The sequence below is a fragment of the Ascaphus truei genome, chromosome 11 (genome assembly GCF_040206685.1).
Source record: "Ascaphus truei isolate aAscTru1 chromosome 11, aAscTru1.hap1, whole genome shotgun sequence".
Taxonomy (NCBI): Eukaryota; Metazoa; Chordata; class Amphibia; order Anura; family Ascaphidae; genus Ascaphus; species Ascaphus truei.
Window position 1 is genome coordinate 28622341 of NC_134493.1, and position 20778 is coordinate 28643118.

Genomic DNA, 20778 nt, shown 5'->3' on the forward strand with positions numbered 1-20778 from the left:
GGGATAGGGTTTCAGGCCTAGTCTGAATCCCAACATGACAAGTCCTTTGCGTTAGGAAACCATGAGGAGAAACGGGACGGAGTTAGTGATCAATAAATACAGTTGTACCCTGGACCACTCTCCAAGACCACTCTCCAAGACCACTCTCCAAGACCACTCTCCAAGACCACTCTCCAAGACCACTCTCCAAGACCACTCTCCAAGACCACTCTCCAAGACCACTCTCCAAGACCACTCTCCAAGACCACTCTCCAAGACCACTCTCCAAGACCACTCTCCAAGACCACTCTCCAAGACCACTCTCCAAATGAAACATCTAAGCAGCATGTGAAAGACAAGGGTTTCTTTGTTCGATCATTACCATCTGAGCACGTTATCAACATTAATTGAAATTCCATCTGTAAGTAACACTAAGAATAAACTAGAACTTTGTCTGCTGAAGTATTGGAATCTTTATGAAACAAGGAATAAGGGAAATTATTCTAACACATGCCAACAAAATAATTCACAATAAGTCCTTGTAACAAAGAATACTGACTGGCATCTGTAAATATACTACACCCAGTGATGAGAGTAACCTTACTTTGCGAGTTTGGAGGCTGGACGTGTTCCATCCAAGCGGTATGGTAACCCACAATATTAGGGTGCTGTAATCCAGCCAAAACCTTCACTTCCCGAAGCACCTGTTTAAAAAAAAAAAAAAAAAAAAAATTAGACATGATTAATAAAAAGGGACAATAAAAAATGTTTTACAAAATAACTCAATGATTCAAAAATGAGATACGGTCAAAAGCGAATTACAAGAAACTAGCACAGTGGCTATATCCGCAAAGACTGCCGTAGCAAAGCGAGAGTTAATTTCGTAATGCAATAGTTCCTTGGAGATTTTCTTGAGATGGCGTGAAGATAGGCTTGAAATCATTCTAAATATTAATTATACTATATTCTCTATATACACATACACAGCTGAACCCAGTTATAACGCGGTGCTTGGGGTCCACATGAGGAGACAGCGTTATAACCGGGATCGCGATATGGTGAGGACTTACCCGGCATCTGCAGCTTTCTCCTCTCTGCAGAGGTCTCCTCTCTCCCTGCTTCATCAGGCTGCGTCCACATCTCCAAGTTTTTTTTCTTCTTTCATAACATTCAATGCTTTATTGCTAACGGACACACGGACACACGGACACACGGACACACGGACACACGGACACACGGACACACGGACACACCATGCAGGAATCTAACCCATGACCCTTCATACACTGGTAGCGATTCTCTACCCCCTACACCATAGGATTGGTGTTAAGTAATTGACTATTATCAAACTTAACTTCTACTGCACAGTACTGCCTTTCAGTACTGAACAGTATAAGTTAGTTTGATAATAGAGTCAATGACATCACACCAATCCTATGGTGTAGCAGGTAAAGAATCGGTACTAGTGTATGAAGGGTCATGGGGTTGATTCCTGCATGGTATGCTAAAAGTGTGTGTGTGTGCGTGTGTGCAATAAAGCATTAAATGTTATATATTTTTTTTTTTTAAAACGTGGACGCAGTCTGATGAAGCAGGGTGAGAGTAGAGAGCTGCAGATGCCGGGTAAGTCCGCGCGCGGCAGCCATTTCGCTAAAAAAACGAACTTGGAGATGTTTTTACATGGGAGCCACGCACAGACCACGTTATAAGCGGATCTGCGTTGTAGCGGATCGCGCTATAACGGGGCTGAGCTGTATTCAGCATGTAACTGGTTAATTTAGTATTAAGTTACAATGTATATTGGAAAATGATTCGCTAACTCTGCAATGATAAGAAGTTAAATACAGCCAGGTGTAGAAACGTTTGCTGAAGTTGCAAGAGTTTGAATTCAAAGGTTAATTAAATAGATAAAAGTTAGTTAGTAAGACAATACAATAGAGAGGTTTTAAAAGATTAAGAACATAGGATTAACTATAGTTATTTAGTGATAGAACAAAGGGGGTCTTCTACATCAAAGTAAATATTGCTAAATATTATTTGTCATCTTAACTCTATGTCCAAGACATACTTGAAAACGAGAGGTAACACTCAATGTATTACAGTACTTCCTGTTAATAAAAAGAATATTTTGGCTGACTGAGAAAAACATGTATCGTTGAAATGTATAAAGATTGCATTTGAGTGTATGAAATTCAGAATCCTTTACCACCAAGCTAAGAAGAACAGAGCTAATGATTCTCCACTCTATAACTAAATTATATATGCCTGAATGATGAAACCAACTGAAATAATGCTTTAAAACAGATGTTTTCTATATGTCTCTGATTAAATTGATAAAAGAACCGTGCCGTGGACTATTTGATGTGTGTTGAAAGGTGGGACATACATTTGCATCAATTTAATGAAGAAAATCTCCATTTGGCGAACCAGCGAGACTAATCTTTATGGCGTTGACAATAAAAACAAAAACATTTTCTGTTATTTCCAAAAATATTCTTCCAAATCAAAAGCCAAGAAGAATGCTTCCTACGTGTTAGTAGAGAAAGGCAGGAATGTTTGTGATATGAAAAGCAAACAGAAGCATTACATCAAAATACAAAAATATACCAGCCTAAAGAAAACGTACCTTCTTGCAATCCCTCCGTGACACTTTTTTGATAAGAATTTTTTTTATGGCGTAGAACTGACCATCTAGCTTGTTTCTAACCTAGAAAAGAAGATGAACGTATATTACAATGCAAACTGCCCTTTGCCGCCTAAGCAGCTGGTATGCAATTAAGAGGTATAATGGATTTTTTGATGGCCCCACTCAAACCTATCCTATACAGACTATGTGCTGCCTAGGAGAAATGCATATCAAAGAAAATAGTACATAGAAGCACTAGAAAAAGAGCCCACTATTCAGCGCACCAAAGTCAAGTAATTCATGACACGTGATAAACTTAAAACATAACATTTAATATGCTTAGCTAAAATACATTTGGCACTTATGGTAAACAAGTAAAAAAAGGTAAAAACACCTAGGACTGGTATTTTTACTTTTTTTTTTTACCTTAAGTACCAAATGTATTTTAGCTAAGCATATTAAATGTTATGTTTTAAGTTTATCACGTGTCATGAATTACTTGACTTTGGTGCGCTGAATAGTGGGCTCTTTTTCTAGTGCTTCTATGAAATTGAAATGAAATTAAGAGGAGCAGAGAGTCCGTGGGCTGTGGGCCGCGCGTTGTGTGTGTGTTTCTGTGTGTGTGTGTGTGTTTGTGTGTGTGTGTGTGTGTTTCTGTGTGTGTGTGTGTGTTTCTGTGTGTGTGTGTGTGTTTCTGTGTGTGTGTATATGTGTGTGTGTGTGTATATATGTGTGTGTGTGTATATATGTGTGTATATGTATATCGCAGTAATAACAGGACGGCAACATTACCTTGTACACTTTCCCAAAACCTCCTTTTCCGAATTGAGCAACTTCTTCAAACTCATTCAGATAGCGAGACGTCTGGGTTTCAATGAGGACATTCTTTGCCCTTGAAAAAGCAGAACAGTATTTATTAGGAGAATGGAATCCCCCCACAAACCTATATCACTTTAACTCAATAATGTTCCTATTCCCCCCCCTGACCATGTCCTGCGAGCGCTCCCCTGCCCCTCGCCCTTTTAATGTTTATCTAGTGGTAAAAAAAAATTTTTTAAAAAGGGATCAGTTCAAATATATACATTTTCTCAACCTCTAGCTTCTGCGGTAACAAACCGTTACACTGTGCTACATTCAAACCTCCCGGACACACATTCAAATATTTTATTTCCCTATGGGAGCATCAGATTAAAAACTAGTTCAATTAGCATTGAAAAGGGAAAGAGGAGATCTTATAAAATAAAATGTTAAAAAACTAAAAAAAAAAAATTTAATTAAAAGTGTGTCTGAGTGTGGACTGCAGTTATAATGGCACATACCTGCTTAAGTGCATGTTAAAATCCCCGTTGGTTATTCCCTGTATAGGTAACAATGAAAGGAGAGACGTTATCAACATAACATTGAATTTGTTCTGAAACCATCAAACTATTTTTGCATTCCTATTTATTATTTGTTCTCATTTATAAACAAATTAGGGAAAGAAAAGATTAGGACATCATTGCAGTGATCTCACGTGGCATTTACCCCAGCAATCACTGAACCCTTTAGGAACGGTTTTCTCCTACAAGTGCCAAACAAAACAGAGAAGCAAAACAATTAAGTGTTTTTCAACCAGGGTTCCCAGGAGCCCTTGGGTCCCTCTAAACGGTTCCCTGTAATTTGCAGGTCATTTTAAAATTGTATCAAATACAGAAGAATTTACAATACATCTGATCTCAGACGCGCTATTAGTGAGGGTTGGGGTTCCTTACAATGTATCTGATCTAAGACGCGCTATTAGAGAGGGTTGGGGTTCTTTACAATGCATCTGATCTCAGACACGCTATTAGTGAGGGTTGGGTTCCTTACAATGTATCTGATCTAAGACGCGCTATTAGAGAGGGTTGGGGTTCCTTACAATGTATCTGATCTAAGACGCGCTATTAGAGAGGGTTGGGGTTCCTTACAATGTATCTGATCACAGATATGCTATTAGTGAGGGTTGGGGTTCCTTACAATGTATCTGATCTCAGATATGCTATTAGTGAGGGTTGGGGTTCCTTACAATGTATCTGATCTAAGACGCGCTATTAGAGAGGGTTGGGGTTCCTTACAATGTATCTGATCACAGATATGCTATTAGTGAGGGTTGGGGTTCCTTACAATGTATCTGATCTAAGGCACGCTATTAGAGAGGGTTGGGGTTCCTTACAATGTATCTGATCTAAGACGCGCTATTAGAGAGGGTTGGGGTTCCTTACAATGTATCTGATCTAAGACGCGCTATTAGAGAGGGTTGGGGTTCCTTACAATGTATCTGATCACAGATATGCTATTAGTGAGGGTTGGGGTTCCTTACAATGTCTCTGATCTCAGATATGCTATTAGTGAGGGTTGGGGTTCCTTACAATGTATCTGATCTAAGACACGCTATTAGAGAGGGTTGGGGTTCCTTACAATGTATCTGATCACAGATATGCTATTAGTGAGGGTTGGGGTTCCTTACAATGTATCTGATCTCAGACGCGCTATTAGTGAGGGTTGGGGTTCCTTACAATGTATCTGATCTCAGACGCGCTATTAGTGAGGGTTGGGGTTCCTTACAATGTATCTGATCTAAGACGCGCTATTAGAGACGGTTGGGGTTCCTTACAATGTATCTGATCTAAGACGCGCTATTAGAGAGGGTTGGGGTTCCTTACAATGTATCTGATCACAGATATGCTATTAGTGAGGGTTGGGGTTCCTTACAATGTATCTGATCTCAGATATGCTATTAGTGAGGGTTGGGGTTCCTTACAATGTATCTGATCTAAGACGCGCTATTAGAGAGGGTTGGGGTTCCTTACAATGTATCTGATCACAGATATGCTATTAGTGAGGGTTGGGGTTCCTTACAATGTATCTGATCTAAGGCACGTTATTAGAAAGGGTTGGGGTTCTTTACAATGCATCTGATCTCAGACGCGCTATTAGTGAGGGTTGGGGTTCCTTACAATGTATCTGATCTAAGACGCGCTATTAGAGACGGTTGGGGTTCCTTACAATGTATCTGATCTAAGACGCGCTATTAGAGAGGGTTGGGGTTCCTTACAATGTATCTGATCACAGATATGCTATTAGTGAGGGTTGGGGTTCCTTACAATGTATCTGATCTCAGATATGCTATTAGTGAGGGTTGGGGTTCCTTACAATGTATCTGATCTAAGACGCGCTATTAGAGAGGGTTGGGGTTCCTTACAATGTATCTGATCACAGATATGCTATTAGTGAGGGTTGGGGTTCCTTACAATGTATCTGATCTAAGGCACGTTATTAGAAAGGGTTGGGGTTCTTTACAATGCATCTGATCTCAGACGCGCTATTAGAGACGGTTGGGGTTCCTTACAATGCATCTGATCACATATGCTATTAGTGAGGGTTGGGGTTCCTTACAATGCAATAGAAAAAATGGGAAAAACCCAAAATACCGAGGCTACAACCAGGTAGTAGAGAGCACACCTTAGCCACTTGATTGAAGACTGACACCAGCATATATAAGAAAATAAAGCTAATAAAGCCTCCGGTAATAACTTCAGGGAGTTGGGCAATGGTATGACCGGATAGAAGTACAAAGGGACACCTCCCAAGGGGGCGCCCCTAAGTAAGTCACGGCCCGGTTACCAACCACCTCACCTATCTCCCTTGAATAACGCGTGGAGGTGAAGAGCCCATCTGTACTCACGAAAGCCATTCCTGTTGGTTAAGGGAAATCCTCAAGCAGCTTGCTCCCATGCTGTTGCTGGCGTCGGTGTGCTCCAACCGGAATAGACGTCACAGGAAAAAAGGTTAGGTAGTCCGAGGTTCACAGCATCTTTAGCAGCCAACGCATGGATATAAAAAACTTTATTGACAGCTAGTAACAAACATCAGCAAAGACACTCTGACGCGTTTCGTCCAGGCTTGGACTTTTTCAAAGAGTGCTAACAATGCGTAGTGGGCAACTTAATATAGGGGATGATGAGTGCAAACCACCAATAAGAACAGGGAAAGACCTGCAACCGCACCTGCAATTAATTAGGTGAATGCCTACAACACGTCACTCCCCAATATGTGTATTTGTCACTATGTATGTGCCCACTGATATGGGGAGTGACGTGTTGTAGGCATTCACCTAATTAATTAATTAATTGCAGGTGCGGTTGCAGGTCTTTCCCTGTTCTTATTGGTGGTTTGCACTCATCATCCCCTATATTAAGTTGCCCACTACGCATTGTTAGCACTCTTTGAAAAAGTCCAAGCCTGGACAAAACGCGTCAGAGTGTCTTTGCTGATGTTTGTTACTAGCTGTCAATAAAGTTTTTTATATCCATGCGTTGGTTGCTGAAGATGCTGTGAACCTCGGACTACCTAACCTTTTTTCCTTACAATGCATCTGATCCCAGACGCGCTATTAGGCCTCGTTCAGGGTGCCTGCTTTGGGATATGGAGGGCGCACGTCCGCGAGAGCGCGCGTTACTTTTCTAGGAGACGTCCGATCATCCCCTGCCGACAGCCCCAGCGTTCTGTCATTCAGTGGGCGTGTCTTTGACGTCACATGCTAATCCTCCCGGTCACAGACAGAGAGCAGGGATCAGTGTTGCAGTCTTGAAATCATTCTGAAGAATGATTTCATTGGCTGCCTGGGTCCCTGTGACGCTGCTGCAGTTCCAAAAAACGAAATTTTCGTTTACTGAAACTGTCGTCAGCGTCAACTCCTGGCTTCGGAGGCAGGGCAGTTGCTACCCTGACAACAAGTATTCAAATTGAATACTTTGTTTCTCACTGCAGCAAGCACGTCAGCACGCCCTCCCTCCGAAGCCAGCACCCTGAACGAGGCCTTAGAGAGGGTTGGGGTTCCTTACAATGCATCTGATCTCAGACATTATTAGAGAGGGTTGGGGTTCCTTACAATGCATCTGATCTCAGACACTATTAGAGAGGGTTGGGGTTCCTTACAATGCATCTGATCTCAGACGCGCTATTAGAGAGGGTTGGGGGTCCTTACAATGCATCTGATCTCAGACACTATTAGAGAGGGTCGGGGGTTCCTTAACCAAAAAAAGATTGGAAACCATGGCTTTAAAACACAGCTTTTTATTTACATGCATCTCTGCAGGAGGAAAACTTGCAGCTCTCAACACCACCACTAAGACACAGCCATGTTCACCACCCAAACATACTAATTAGGAATGAAACTGGCATAGAGAATAAGGTTTCAAAAATGTAGGCCACAACCACACACGTCAAAGGCAGGGCTGCAACCTTCTATAGAAGGCTAACATAGAGGTAACATTTTTTACATTTATCTTCTTTATATATTTCTATATTTATTTCTCTCTTGACGACGTCTCCCGGCATCCGCCCTGGCAAATCCCTTCAACATGGCAGCGCTACATCAAATGGCGACACGTTGCCATGATAATGGGACGCTAAGGGACGTTGCGGCATCTCAAGCGCGTCGCACCTTTCACCATTGTGTCCAGTATTTTTGGAGAAACCCGCTGGCAACCCTACAGAGGACTGAAGTAACATATCTCCCCTCCCGAGACCGGGCTCCCTTAATTTCTTTTGCCGGTTTGTACATGAGATTCAGAAGAAGAATATAATAATTAGGTAAGAAGTATCTTAGTTCTTGTGTCCCCTCCTTTGAGAAGCTGCCATGCACACGAATAAGTGAATGAAGTAGAACATACCTCTTGATACATGTGACGTTTAGCAGCCTTAAGCAATTCGGTGATAGCTGTACTGTGCTGCAGTCGCACTGTGCTGAACTCATCGCTGAAGGCGAATGTCGTCAGTAACCCCATCCTAGTAAATGTCTGGCACAGCACTATAAAGAGAACATCCATGTTAAATAGTCCTTTGTAGGATAAGAAATCCACAACACCAGCAGAACGCTGACAAGACTTCCAACACTGGGACCTTAGCAGCAGTTCACCCCCCCCCCCCCCCCCATTTTCTTTACCAGGATGGAAACTAAGGGGCGACCAAAGCTACATCCAATATGACAAAAATACAGTGAAATACATACATATTAGAGATATATCTATCTTGAAAAAGGTTCATTTAGTTAAACCCTTTGGCCAAAAGCGTTATAAGCATGCTAGCCACATCAAGGCACGACCAAATTTGCAGGCCCTAACATGAACTGATTACAATTCTTATTTACCTCTATAAATTAGAGGAAGAATGATCGCATAGGTATTTCACTGTGTATTTTTCTCATATTGGATGTAGTTTTAAGCTTCTGTTTTTTGTTGTATACATTTAGCCACACCCAGTAGCACTCCAATTGACATTTATATAGCGCCATAAATGTACATAGCGCTTCACAGTAGTAATACATGTTGTAATGATATAAATAACAAATAATATAAGTCACAGGTCATGGGAATAAGTGCTTCAGACATAAAAGTAACATTAAGGAAGAGGAGTCCCTGCTCCGAGGAGCTTACAATCTAATTGTTAGGTAGGGGAACGTATAGACAGTAGGAGGGAATTCTAGTAAGTGCGTCTGCAGGGGGCCTATAGTATGTGGTCATTTTTGGTGTTTCCTAGAGCTTGTTGGGTATTTGTGTGTTTGGAATCTAAGGGGCCCCTGGAGTTGAAATATGCTACTATTTTGTACACGGACCCTGGTTTCCCGAGATACTTAGCGGTATTTAAAGCGGTAAATATTTTGTTGGGGACTGAAACGCACTATTACTCCTGGTAATAATTATCTCAGGAACCTCGGGTCCCTGCAGCTAAACGGGGACCTCCTGCTTTCTATACATTGATGTTTGTTTGGATCCGCAGTCTGGAAACAACACATTTTTCTAACCTCATCTTGGAATCGATCAAGCAAAAATGTAATTACAGTATAATAGGCCAGCAGGGAACCACCCGGCCATTAATGTCAAAGCTGTGGCACAAATGGGGCAGGTTTTTACCATCATAACCTTCCAATGTTACAGTGAAAATCATATTTTACCAACATATGTAGATCTTTAGGAGGTCGCGGGTATATTGATATTCATAAAACAAATTACTATATACCAATGCAATGTCTACCTACCGCTCACCAAATCTGGCGGGTGATAAATAAAAGTTCACAAGTTCCATCAGGGAAAGGAGTATATATACGTACAGAAGTGGTGGATAGGATTCAACCAAAAGGATCCCTTATATTGCACTCACTGGGAACATAAATGAGGCTGGAAATGTTTAATACAAGGGTAACACAGTGTCCCTTCATAGGCCCTTCAATTGAATAAAGTTGCAGTTAAAAATGTTTTTTAACTTTATTGGTAACACGGAAAATATACATTGCAACTGAGATTTAACTCATTGTTTATTTGCGGATGCTGGATGAACACTTCAAGCCAATATAAGCTACAATACACCATACTGACTTCATACATGCTCTTCTTATCTGTGTATTATCACTATATTATCAACTATTAATGGATATAGGCATTTTTTAACCTACCTTATATACACCCCAAGATACCACCACTTATGTGGATCATTGCTGCCTGACACACTGCAGGGCTCGGGATATACAGGAGTTTCCTTTTTTACCAGCATAAGGGACTTTTCCCATACGCACATTGCGGGTTATTCCCAGAGATTGAGTTATCTACCCTTGAAACAAATGTTGCTATTTAAGTAACCATTTTCCCCAGAGTGTGTGTGTCTGCTAGAGCTGCTACAAAGTTTCAGAATGCTATAATGCCCTGACATTAATAACGCCCACCAGTATTTACAGAGATGTGGTTTTTATTGCATCAATAATTTCGAGTGAGCAATCATGTGACAAATACCTAGAAGGTGTGCGGTATGGGCAGCATTACCTTTAATGAAAAAGTTGTAGTTTGTTTGGTGGGTGCAAAGGGAACAGTGGGGACACCCCCAATCTCCCCCATAGACAATGGAGAATACAGTGCGTGTTCTCAGCACTCCAAAAAAAGATGACACTTTTTTTTGTTTAAAAAAAAGAAATAAGAAATAAATGGATCAGTGTATATTGACAAAACAATGGCAGCAACAATGCAATATGATGCAACGGGCGGTACAGGATAAATGAAAGTACGAGCTTGGTCTGAAGCGTAGGGGGGAAGGAGAGGGGGGGGGAAAAGGTTAAAACACACAAAACACACACACACACACACAAACACACGTAAGGAGGTGAAACCAAACAACAACAAAAAAAAGGCACACACAAAAATATGCGGGGGACTATTTGACAATTACATATTTCAGCCATTTCATTGTGCTCAGGGTGGTTATCTGTAATTCTTGCCAATATTAACCCTTTAGGGGGAGCCCTCTTTCCCACACACGGTTAAGTATGGGCTATCCGGCTCCAACCAATAGCTCCCTTCCCATTATTTTATATCACAGTGTATATATACCCTGCACCTATTTATATGTATTTTCCGTGTTACCAATAAAGTTTAAATGTTTAACTGCAACTTTATTAAATTGAATGGCCTATGAAGGGACATTCTGTTACCCTTGTATTAAACATTTCCAGCCTAATTGATGTTCCCAGTGAGTGCAATATAAGGGATCATTTTGGTTGAATCCTGTCAACCACTGCTGTCATAAAACAAAGCAGAAACCCAATCAGTGGGTTTGTGATCCAGTGAAAGCGCTCACCAATACACCACCTTCTCACACATTTTTACATTTGTTTTAAAATATACGAACGTGTTTTAGGTTTTCAGTACCTTTGAGCCAAGAAAGAAAGTAACAACTATCAAATAACAGATTAGCTGCATTTCAATATTTTTGGGTCCTATCCAGTTGAGAATGCCACAGTGACGCACGTGGGAAAGGCCACTTAAAAGTAAATAAATACCAATTAGAACGAGTGATGTTTAATCCATTCAGTGCCAGATAAGTGCGTTGTATCAGGCTTTTCAGGCAACAATAGGGGACACAGATAGAGATATTTCCTACTTCCGAAGCTTTGGATTATAGTTCCTAACACACAAAAGTACAGCACACATGCATACTGACACTTAAACAGGTATTTGGAGTGGTGGGGATTTTGCTCGTGGACGTAGCAGAGATGTTCCACCAGCGACACGAGCAGGAGCTGGTTGGGGACCGTTGTCACGTTTGGAACCCGTCGCCTGCCTTTTATCCTGTGAAGGTCTGATGGAGAGTCAGACTCTGCAAAAAGCGAAGAAGAAAAAAACACATGTGCGTTTGAGATGTCGGCCCATGAATGCTATGCAATACCAACAGAACAGGTTTGCAATACCAACAGAACAGGTTTGCAATGCCAACAGAACAGGTTTGCAATGCCAACAGAACAGGTTTGCAATGCCAACTGAACAGGTTTGCAATGCCAACTGAACAGGTTTGCAATGCCAACAGAACAGGTTTGCAATGCCAACAGAACAGGTTTGCAATGCCAACAGAACAGGTTTGCAATGCCAAACTTTACACCCCTCTGCCCTGCAAGCGGGAGAATTACACTGTCTGGTCTATTGTATAACAAGGGAAGAACTTCCTCTATAGCCGTGTTTCAAAATCTTTTTAATATTGCACCCTCTGACTTCCCAACACCCCTCCCTCAAAAACCATTTGTTCTGCCTCTGCGAATCGCCTGTATTCAGTACACAAGGGAAGAGGACCATCGTTTATGGTCCACCCCACAAAATCCCATGTAATAGGACCGGAGTGCGCAAACTTTTTAGTCTGCGCCCCCTGCTGCTCGTGCGCCGTCGACCCCCCTTACCTGTTCGCCTGCGTTTTCTGACATCTTGTTGCCATGGCAACGTGACATCATTTGACACCGCGTTGCCAGAAGCCGCGGGAGACTAGGTAAGGGACTTAAAGAGGCCTCGCGTACGCTCCCCAGCATTTAATCTAATTGTTTTGGGGAAGAGCGCAGGACCTCTGTAAGCACTGCCCCCCTCCCACAAAAAACCTTGCCCCCCCACTTTGCGCACCCTTGTACGAGGACACCCTGCTCTGGATTTGTCACCGAGTCTATATCCTCCGTTTGCCATCCAAATTAAATATGCTCTGTTATTACTGGCTGCTTATTATCTTGTATTTGTATGGCGTCAACATGTTATGCAGCGCAGTACAATGCGGGGGGAGAACAATAACATTGTATGACAAAAGAGAACATATATATGTTATGACAAACAGACGTAAGGCAGGAGGTCCCTGTCCGAAGGATCTTACAATCTACAAAATGACTAGATTAACATGAAACACACACACACACACACACACACACACGATTATGCCTTTTAGACACTAGCAAAAGCGTGTGCCTGTAAATAGCCAAAGAATATGTCCATGTCTTGCAGATAACAGCAATCTACAGCTCTGCATATGTCTGAGAAAAGGAGAGGTTGGAATTAAGTCAAAGACAGTTTGCAAAGTCACTCCCCAGTGACAATATGTAAGAGGGTCTCATTCGCTGTCAGTGACATTTATTTTGAAAGTAAACAGCCCCGCTCCTTGCCAGCAGCTGTCACGCGTGTCTGAACTATGCAGGTTTAGGCTGAGCCCCCGCTGGCGCTGACCGCGCTCATGCTTGAGAGCGGTGACATCACCAGCTCTCCAAGCATGAGCGCCGGGTGTCCCGGCTGTTTCGCAAGTTGAGCGAGAGGGGGCGAGGGGGGTGGGGAGGGAGGCGCGTTGCGGGCAAGTTGAGTGGGCTTGAAAGTTAATTTTTTTAGTTTACTCAAGTGCCAAGCTTGAGTGAGTGTGCACGCACCCAAGCAACCACCAAAGGAACGAATACAGTGGGTGAATTGCTCGTCCATGTGCCCACACACAGCTTAGACTCAGTGAAAACTGAAATGCATTTCCAAACGTCCCTATCATTATACAAACAGACTGATCATTTAAACAAAGAAGTTACATATTTCTACAGAATGCCGTTAATAAATAGGAACATACTACTTTGGGGGCTACGTATAAAATGCCACTACAAGTGATGTCTTAAAACAGACTCACAGAAGAATAGCAAGTAAATCACCATGCGCCAATGTATATAAACTATTTGTGTGATGTGTGCGTCAATGTCTTCCATAAATATATATATATTCTTTAATGATGCTGGGGGTAGAGTTAGCATTGGAGTTTGGTTGTAAGGAATGTATCATTTAACTTCAAGGATATGCCACTTTTGCGCACCAGAAGTGATTCAAAATTGTCCTCCATCAAGCAGGCACACACAATGCATCATATGTATAGACATGAAGCACATAATACACAGAATAAGAATATACGCTGTATATTTAGAAACATGTAATTACATAACATATGCTGCTAATGATGTTTAGGTTAGAAATTGCATATATATATATATATATATATATATACACACATACATACACACACATATATAAAAATGTAGGTTATGGTGTTTGAAAAGGTGACTAAAAACCTTCCACCATATAGCATATAAAAATATTACTTGTGAGCACATTCACACGACAGGTCTGCAACCCTTGCTGCAGTGGAAGCACTGTATGCTAGGTGATAATGGCGAAAAGCAGGGTTGCAGTCCTGTCTGACATGTGACTGTGCGCACAAGTAAATATATATATTATTTATACATATCCCCCAAGATGGTTCGTGGTAATAGATTTTGTATGTATCCTGCCATATAACTTGTGTGTTAGTAATACGGTAACGTGCACTGTAGCTGGAGGTTGACCGGTCACAGGGCTCAGTGCCAGCTGTCTGCAGATATCCCACCATACATGAACCTTGCACGCATTGCATCAGTCCCCCCACCCCTCAACACTCACCATCGAACCCTAGTTCAGCCTCCTCGGGGAACTGGAAGAGGGGGCTCACCCCAGCCTTCTTCATCACTGTGTGCCCATTGCCTGCCGCGTCAGACATGGCTGGGGTGTCACTGAAGGGGAATGCACACCGCACGGGACGTTGATATAGTTACAATGGGGAGGTGCTGCTACAAAGTGCCTAAGACCACGTGGGAGAGGGGTTTAAAGGTCCCAGCAGCAGGGTACACCACCAAGCTGTCTATGCGTACCATAGATGATGGGAGAGGATAGAGCGGTAACGATACCCGGATGTTGGCTTCCTTAGACGGAAGTCGTCAAGAAGGCATCTTGTGTGTGGGCAAACTGGGATATTACCACCCCCCCCTGACGACCAGAGCAGAGGGGCTTACAACCCATGAAGGAGATCATTGCATTTCTACCAGACATCTCTTAACTTTGCAGGCTTCTAATAAAACATGTAATAAAAAGTGTAGGTGCGTTCCAAATAAGTGCACATATAAATAATGCTATAAACTCATGTGAAACTGCAGTCAACTAAATAACACACAGACACCAGTAAATATTGTGTAAAAGCGAACCAGTCCCATCCTATACATCAATATGTCAATGATCTGTGACAGAATCAGTAAGTTCAGTATAACAATCATTTGGAGAGGTCATGCAGCTTGTATTGCCATTGTTGTATTCTTATAGAGATCTTCAGTAAAGTGTAATCCGATTGATATCGTTTTGTCAGTCTAACGCAGCTGGACTTCTCTGCAAATTAACGCAATAAACAAGTACAACAAATGACAACGGATTTAGTAGCTGCGCCAGCCACAACATGGCGGCCATGAGCGCCAGCCATAACATGGCGGCTATGTGCGCCAACCACATGGGTTTTGACGTTGATCACGTGTCCAACAGTTGCCAAGTTACATCGTAACTTCGGGGACGCTAACGGGATACAGAGGCACCGTTGATTACTTTGCACCAACTGCGACCCTGCAAATCACAACAGCGATAGACTGCACGGGTTTTATCCCGATATCTCCGATATCACGGCTATTATTAACGTCATAAAGCGGTTTGCCTCATGTCGAAAGTAACTTCTTTCTCAATTAATAATTTCTTTTAATTTCTGTTTATCTTTATTTCAATATTAAGTATTATCTTTTATTTATAGAGATATTACTTACTTTATACTTACATATTAATGTGTATATATACATATATATAATTCGTTTGAACATATTAGATTGTAAGCTCTTCGGGATTTATATGAGTGTCACATGTATTACTGCTATGAAGCGCTATGTACATTAATGGCGCTATATAAATAAAGACATACATAATATGTATATAAATGAGAAGATTACACGTAGAATATTCAGCAATGTTCGAATGCATATCAGTAAGCTGCACATGAATATTGGCTTTACGCAATTATTTTTTCAGATAAATAATACGAATATCATTTATTTTCATAAAAATAATGAGTGGAATACAAGTAACTTCAGTGTAATGACAATGTGCTTATTGTTTGCGTGCAGGGGCAGAGATAAAAGAGAGGGGAGGGGGAAACAAGGCGAGAGCAAAAAGGCAGAGAAACCCACACAGGAGACCCCCAAAGATAGCAGCTTCAAAATGTCCTCTGTATCAGTGCGTCCTACCGAAGAACTGCCTCCTGCATCCATTACATACAATAACAGTGATCAACCAATGATGCATAAAGAGTCACCCATCATTGTAGCCACACCGGAGAGCTACGAAGAACCCATTCTTACCCAGCTTATTGTGGATAAGTAAGCGACAAGTCTTTCCATTTAAAACGTTGGTCAGTAACAGAGAAGGATATTGAGCACCATTCTACCATTCAAATGTAGGGGTTATTTATGCAAAAATATACTGTCAGCAAAGCTGGGACATTATTGGTAAGAAAAGTCCTTACCAGATTTATTAGTGGGGGGAAAAAATTACTAATTCTTTAAACAGGATATGTTTGGTTGATGTACTTGGGGGCCAAGTATAAAGAAAATCAGTATCTCTTCTAAAATGTCTAGCACCATAAGTCTGCACGTCATTATTCATGTTTTTACATTTGCCGCACATTTTCCTATTCTATTGTACGGTGAGCGTCATGTTGATTCAAACATATGATGAATTAGGACTTGTTTGCGTCTTCACATTTGTCTATTACGGCAAGAAAAAGTTGACAGAGGATTCTTACGAATTTTTGGTGCACAAAAGTGGTATGTGCTAGCAATTTTTTTGTATACAGGTCGTTTGCCTTCATCTAGGGGTGCATCACCCACAACCTCCTAACTTCTCTAACTCCCCCAGCCCCCTTCTCAGTGAAATGCCCCACAACACATCAACATGGGTTTTATACATTGGCGCACCAAGAGAATTTGAATTTGTTACTCTTCTGTACGACACTTTTATGACAAAATAGCTTTTAGCAATGTTTATACATAGCCCTTTGGTTTACTTTTTGCCCCAGTTTTGCTCCTGGTTTTACAGCATATAGCGACCCTATAAAATGAATATTTTAGATTATAATCGGGTGGAGCCTTCTTCCTATTTAATAAGATAGTGGGTGACATGCATGAAGCTCTGGTACAAGTTATCACACACATTCCAGCATTAACTCCTGCTAACTTTAATGGAAGTTACTGCCTGGATGGGTACGGAAACCCGTACTAGCGCTTAGTGCATTAACCCCTGTGTCTCATGCTCTGTACGCATGGTAGTTGCATTTTAGTTCAGTTGCTCTGTCTAGTTTTCACATTCTCATTGAGAAAATAAAGCCCTGAAAATACCTTCTCCAAACTGATGTGAATTAAATAAATAGTAGTGCTCTCGGTTTTATTTTGTAGATACGAAGGAGAAATGGTATATGGATTGTATGAAGCGGATGGTGTTGCATATTTCAAAGGAGGCAATACTTACAGAGTGAGTGTGTGTCTGTGTGTATCTATCTATCTATCTATCTATCTATCTATCTATCTATCTATCTATCTATCTATCTATCTATCTATCTATCTATCTATCTATCTATCTATCTATCTATCCCGTAAAAGCAGCACTCCACTGAAAAGTTGGTACGATCCGTAGTAATATAGTAGCAAATGTAGGTGTATTACAGGCCGTATTAATAAAATATTTATGCAGTAAATGAAAAGTCTTGGAGTGCCTTTTATACACACCTACCTGTGTGTGTGTAATATACATATATATATATATATATATCCAGCACACTTGGACTTTCTCAATAAGTGGAATTTATTTAGACGGTGAACCACGTTACGGTCCCTGTTGAGACCATTGTCAAGATCTCTCTCGGTCTCTCTCTCTCTCTCTCTCTCTCTCTCTCTCTCTCTCTCGGTCTCTCTCTCTCTCTCTCTCTTTCTCTCTCTCCCCCTTCATTTTAATTGTAATAAGACACGGAAACTGTTACTAATTACTTTAATATTTGAAGCTTCACATTTGAACATTCTGTTTAAAAAAAACTGAGAAAATCAACAGAAAGTATTGTACATTGAACTCTAAAACATGCCCAGAAAATAAATACATGAACATATTGTTTAACTAAAAAACATAATTATTATTTACCTATGGATATCAATTGTTTATCCAGTGTCTCGTTATCCTATAATATATCTATGTTTATGATTCAATCACATTGCAAACCAGAATAATAAGTGTTTTCTAATTGTAGGGCATGTTTTCAGAAGGACTTATGCATGGCAAAGGCACATATACATGGGCGGATGGGCTGATATACGAGGTAATGCTATTCTCTCTTCATATTAACATTAAATTCATTGAAGTGGGACTTCTGGCCACATTGCCTCACATTGCTTGTTTTTATCACCTTTTCCACACCGTTAGCTCAGTGAGCATTGAATACAAACTTCAGATAGCGTTCTTTTGCGGTTAGATGACGACACTGACTGGTAAAACTGGGAATGGAATCAACACCAAAGTTGCTGCATACATTACATTTTACACAATATCTACTGTCTGACCAGACATTATCTATTGCTAGATCAATGGTAGCAAAGTGAATTTAATTACCTACTTTATATGTATTTAAAAGCATGGGATAACAAAATAGAGCGCTCAAAGTATCCGACTACAACAGTGACTTAATACTTACGTGAATAAACCTGAGGTTTCCCGTTACTCCATGTCACAAAATTATTACGGACTGTGATATCAAATGTGTATACGATATATCATGAAATCTTGCGAAGAAGTGCATGTACTGTCTGTCCGGCGTTCATAAATACAACATACGGTGTCTGTGATATATGGCTAGTTCATCTGTTATTATTCCAGGGAGATTTTTGTATGAACGTTCCAATGGGACATGGCACATACATATGGCCTGATGGCAGTCGCTATGAAGGACAAGTGCACAAGGGTGTTAGACATGGAACTGGCATGTATACTTCTGGCAACCAACAGGTTTCATATGTTGGAGAGTGGTACTACAGCTCAAAGCATGGGCAGGTAAACAACATCAATGTATTCAATCTAAACATAACAGATCCATTATTAAATATGTCTCAATTCATGTTCTGTGTATCTGTGTGATTATTTTTATTATAATATATAATGCACCAGCATACAGAGTGAGAAAATAAGACTAGAGTTACAATATTAACAAACACTGGTACAGTATGCGAGGAGGGCCTTACTCTAATGAGCTTACAATCTAAAGGAAAGGAAGAGGGCAAACAAAAAGGAGAGTGGGAGAAGGAGGTTGGTGTGTTTCCAAAGGTTGATTTCCTTTACTATGATTGCAGGGCACCATGTTCTATAACAAAGATGCAACATCGTGGTATGAAGGTAACTGGGAAAACAACAAGAAAGAGAACTGGGGAGTGCGCTGGTATGTACAGTGTGTGCGGGCTACTGGGATAGCTTCTGTGTTCTTATCATTCGCAGGAAGGACTAATTTCATCCAAATCAGTGGTTCTTCTTCACATTGTACATATTGATCAGGACATTCTGTAATTACACTTTAAGAAGCTAATTTCAGCAATCCTCTTCTAGTTCGCTTCATTAAAGTGTCCACTCAAAGTGTTTTTCTTCTTGGGCAGGCAGTTAATTTTTATGTTACTTCTTTGGGCAGCTATAAATCTGGTGACATCTATGAAGGCAACTGGAACAATAACGTGCGCCATGGAATGGGAACGATGCGGTGGTTATCATGTAATGAAGAGTTTACAGGGCAGTGGGTCAACGGTATGCAGGTAACATTCACTTTAATGCTTGTATAGTCCAGAGAGCGCTCTTGTCTTCCACATGGGTGCATTTTAAGAAGCTTAAAAGATATCTATAAATATGCAGAATCTATGTAAATCTTGAGATGTTTAATAATAATAACAAAATGTCAGTCCCTCATGATGCCTTAGCCCAGTGGACTTTCCAACCTTTTTTTGGTTAAGGAATCACGAGTGAAATTCTGAGGCACCCCAAACTCTCTCTAATAGCGCGTCTGTGATCAGATGCATTGTAAATTCTTCTGTATTTGATACAATTTTCAAATTACTAGGAAATTGCAGGGAACCCTTTAGGGAAGCCCAGGGAACCCAAGGGTTCATAGGAACCCTGGTTGAAAAACACTGCCTTAGCCAAATTTAGGCAAGGTTCCAGGAATGACCAGAACAGGAACCTAAATATTAAATTCACAGGAGTGTCTGCATAATCATATCTATAGCAATGAAACAAATCCGTGCACAATAAAGCACATGTAGTAGAAATGTAAAGCTTGTTTTGAAAAAAAAAAGATACTTAATTAGGAAACTGTGGTAAAAGAACATTGTAATCAGAGTCCCAGAAAATTACTAGTTACTGATTCCAGGCTCCAAAAAGTTCTGTGTTCCTGCAAGAAACTACAGCTTAATTTATTGTAAAAATCCTTGTGGATGAAGAGAGAAGAAAAGTTATTAAAATGTTGTGACTCGAAGGCTCATAACTAGACCTCTCAACTTTTAATCATCATACTATAAACCAGAATCATGAATATATATTTATTCAATAATATATTGTTTATGTCAGTACAATGATCTATGTATAACAGCCTACAAATAATCTATTTTGGTAGGAGCCATCCGTGTAGTAAAATGATATGCCCATGGGGGTATTGTTCTAACAGTTCTCTTCATATAATGTGAAATTATGTAGATTATAATTAGGAACATCAATTAATTATTTACACACGCCAATGACATTGTGTAACCCTTTCAGTGTTGATGCACTGTAGGGTAGGGCTCTTCAACTAGTTTCCAAAAGGGCCAGGTAATAAAACATTTAGGAGTCGAGAGGCCAGAAGCGTATCTTAATGTATAGGTATAGATACATTTAAAGGCTTCAAAAACTATTACATTTCAACATTTTGCAAGAATATAT

General features: G+C 40.7%; 2 protein-coding genes across 7 annotated transcripts in view; one reads left to right on the plus strand and one right to left on the minus strand.

Annotated features, from left to right (window-relative positions):
- EIF2AK1 (eukaryotic translation initiation factor 2 alpha kinase 1) overlaps positions 1–14651 on the minus strand; it is a 36223-nt gene extending 21572 nt beyond the window's left edge. For 2 of the 3 annotated variants that reach the window (XM_075565444.1, XM_075565443.1), the window contains exons 1-7: positions 14377–14650; positions 11612–11767; positions 8299–8435; positions 3925–3962; positions 3398–3497; positions 2606–2686; positions 584–683 (exon numbers count right to left, since the gene is read on the minus strand). In XM_075565444.1, coding sequence (XP_075421559.1) covers positions 584–683; positions 2606–2686; positions 3398–3497; positions 3925–3962; positions 8299–8435; positions 11612–11767; positions 14377–14473 — 709 coding nt within the window. In that variant the 5' untranslated portion in view covers positions 14474–14650. Of the gene's footprint in view, positions 1–583; positions 684–2605; positions 2687–3397; positions 3498–3924; positions 3963–8298; positions 8436–11611; positions 11768–14376 lie in introns of all 3 variants that reach the window. The other variant, XM_075565445.1, reaches the window with a different exon arrangement.
- Positions 14652–15296: 645 nt separating this feature from the next.
- The window catches only part of RSPH10B (radial spoke head 10 homolog B), a 50353-nt gene continuing 44871 nt past the window's right edge, over positions 15297–20778 (plus strand). The window contains exons 1-7 of one of the 4 annotated variants that reach the window (XM_075565451.1): positions 15297–15460; positions 15909–16160; positions 17235–17310; positions 18077–18145; positions 18700–18873; positions 19170–19255; positions 19499–19619. In XM_075565451.1, the coding sequence (XP_075421566.1) occupies positions 16003–16160; positions 17235–17310; positions 18077–18145; positions 18700–18873; positions 19170–19255; positions 19499–19619 (684 nt within the window). In that variant the 5' untranslated portion in view covers positions 15297–15460; positions 15909–16002. Of the gene's footprint in view, positions 15461–15908; positions 16161–17234; positions 17311–18076; positions 18146–18699; positions 18874–19169; positions 19256–19498; positions 19620–20778 lie in introns of those variants that run through there. The other 3 variants (XM_075565449.1, XM_075565450.1, XM_075565452.1) reach the window with 3 other exon arrangements.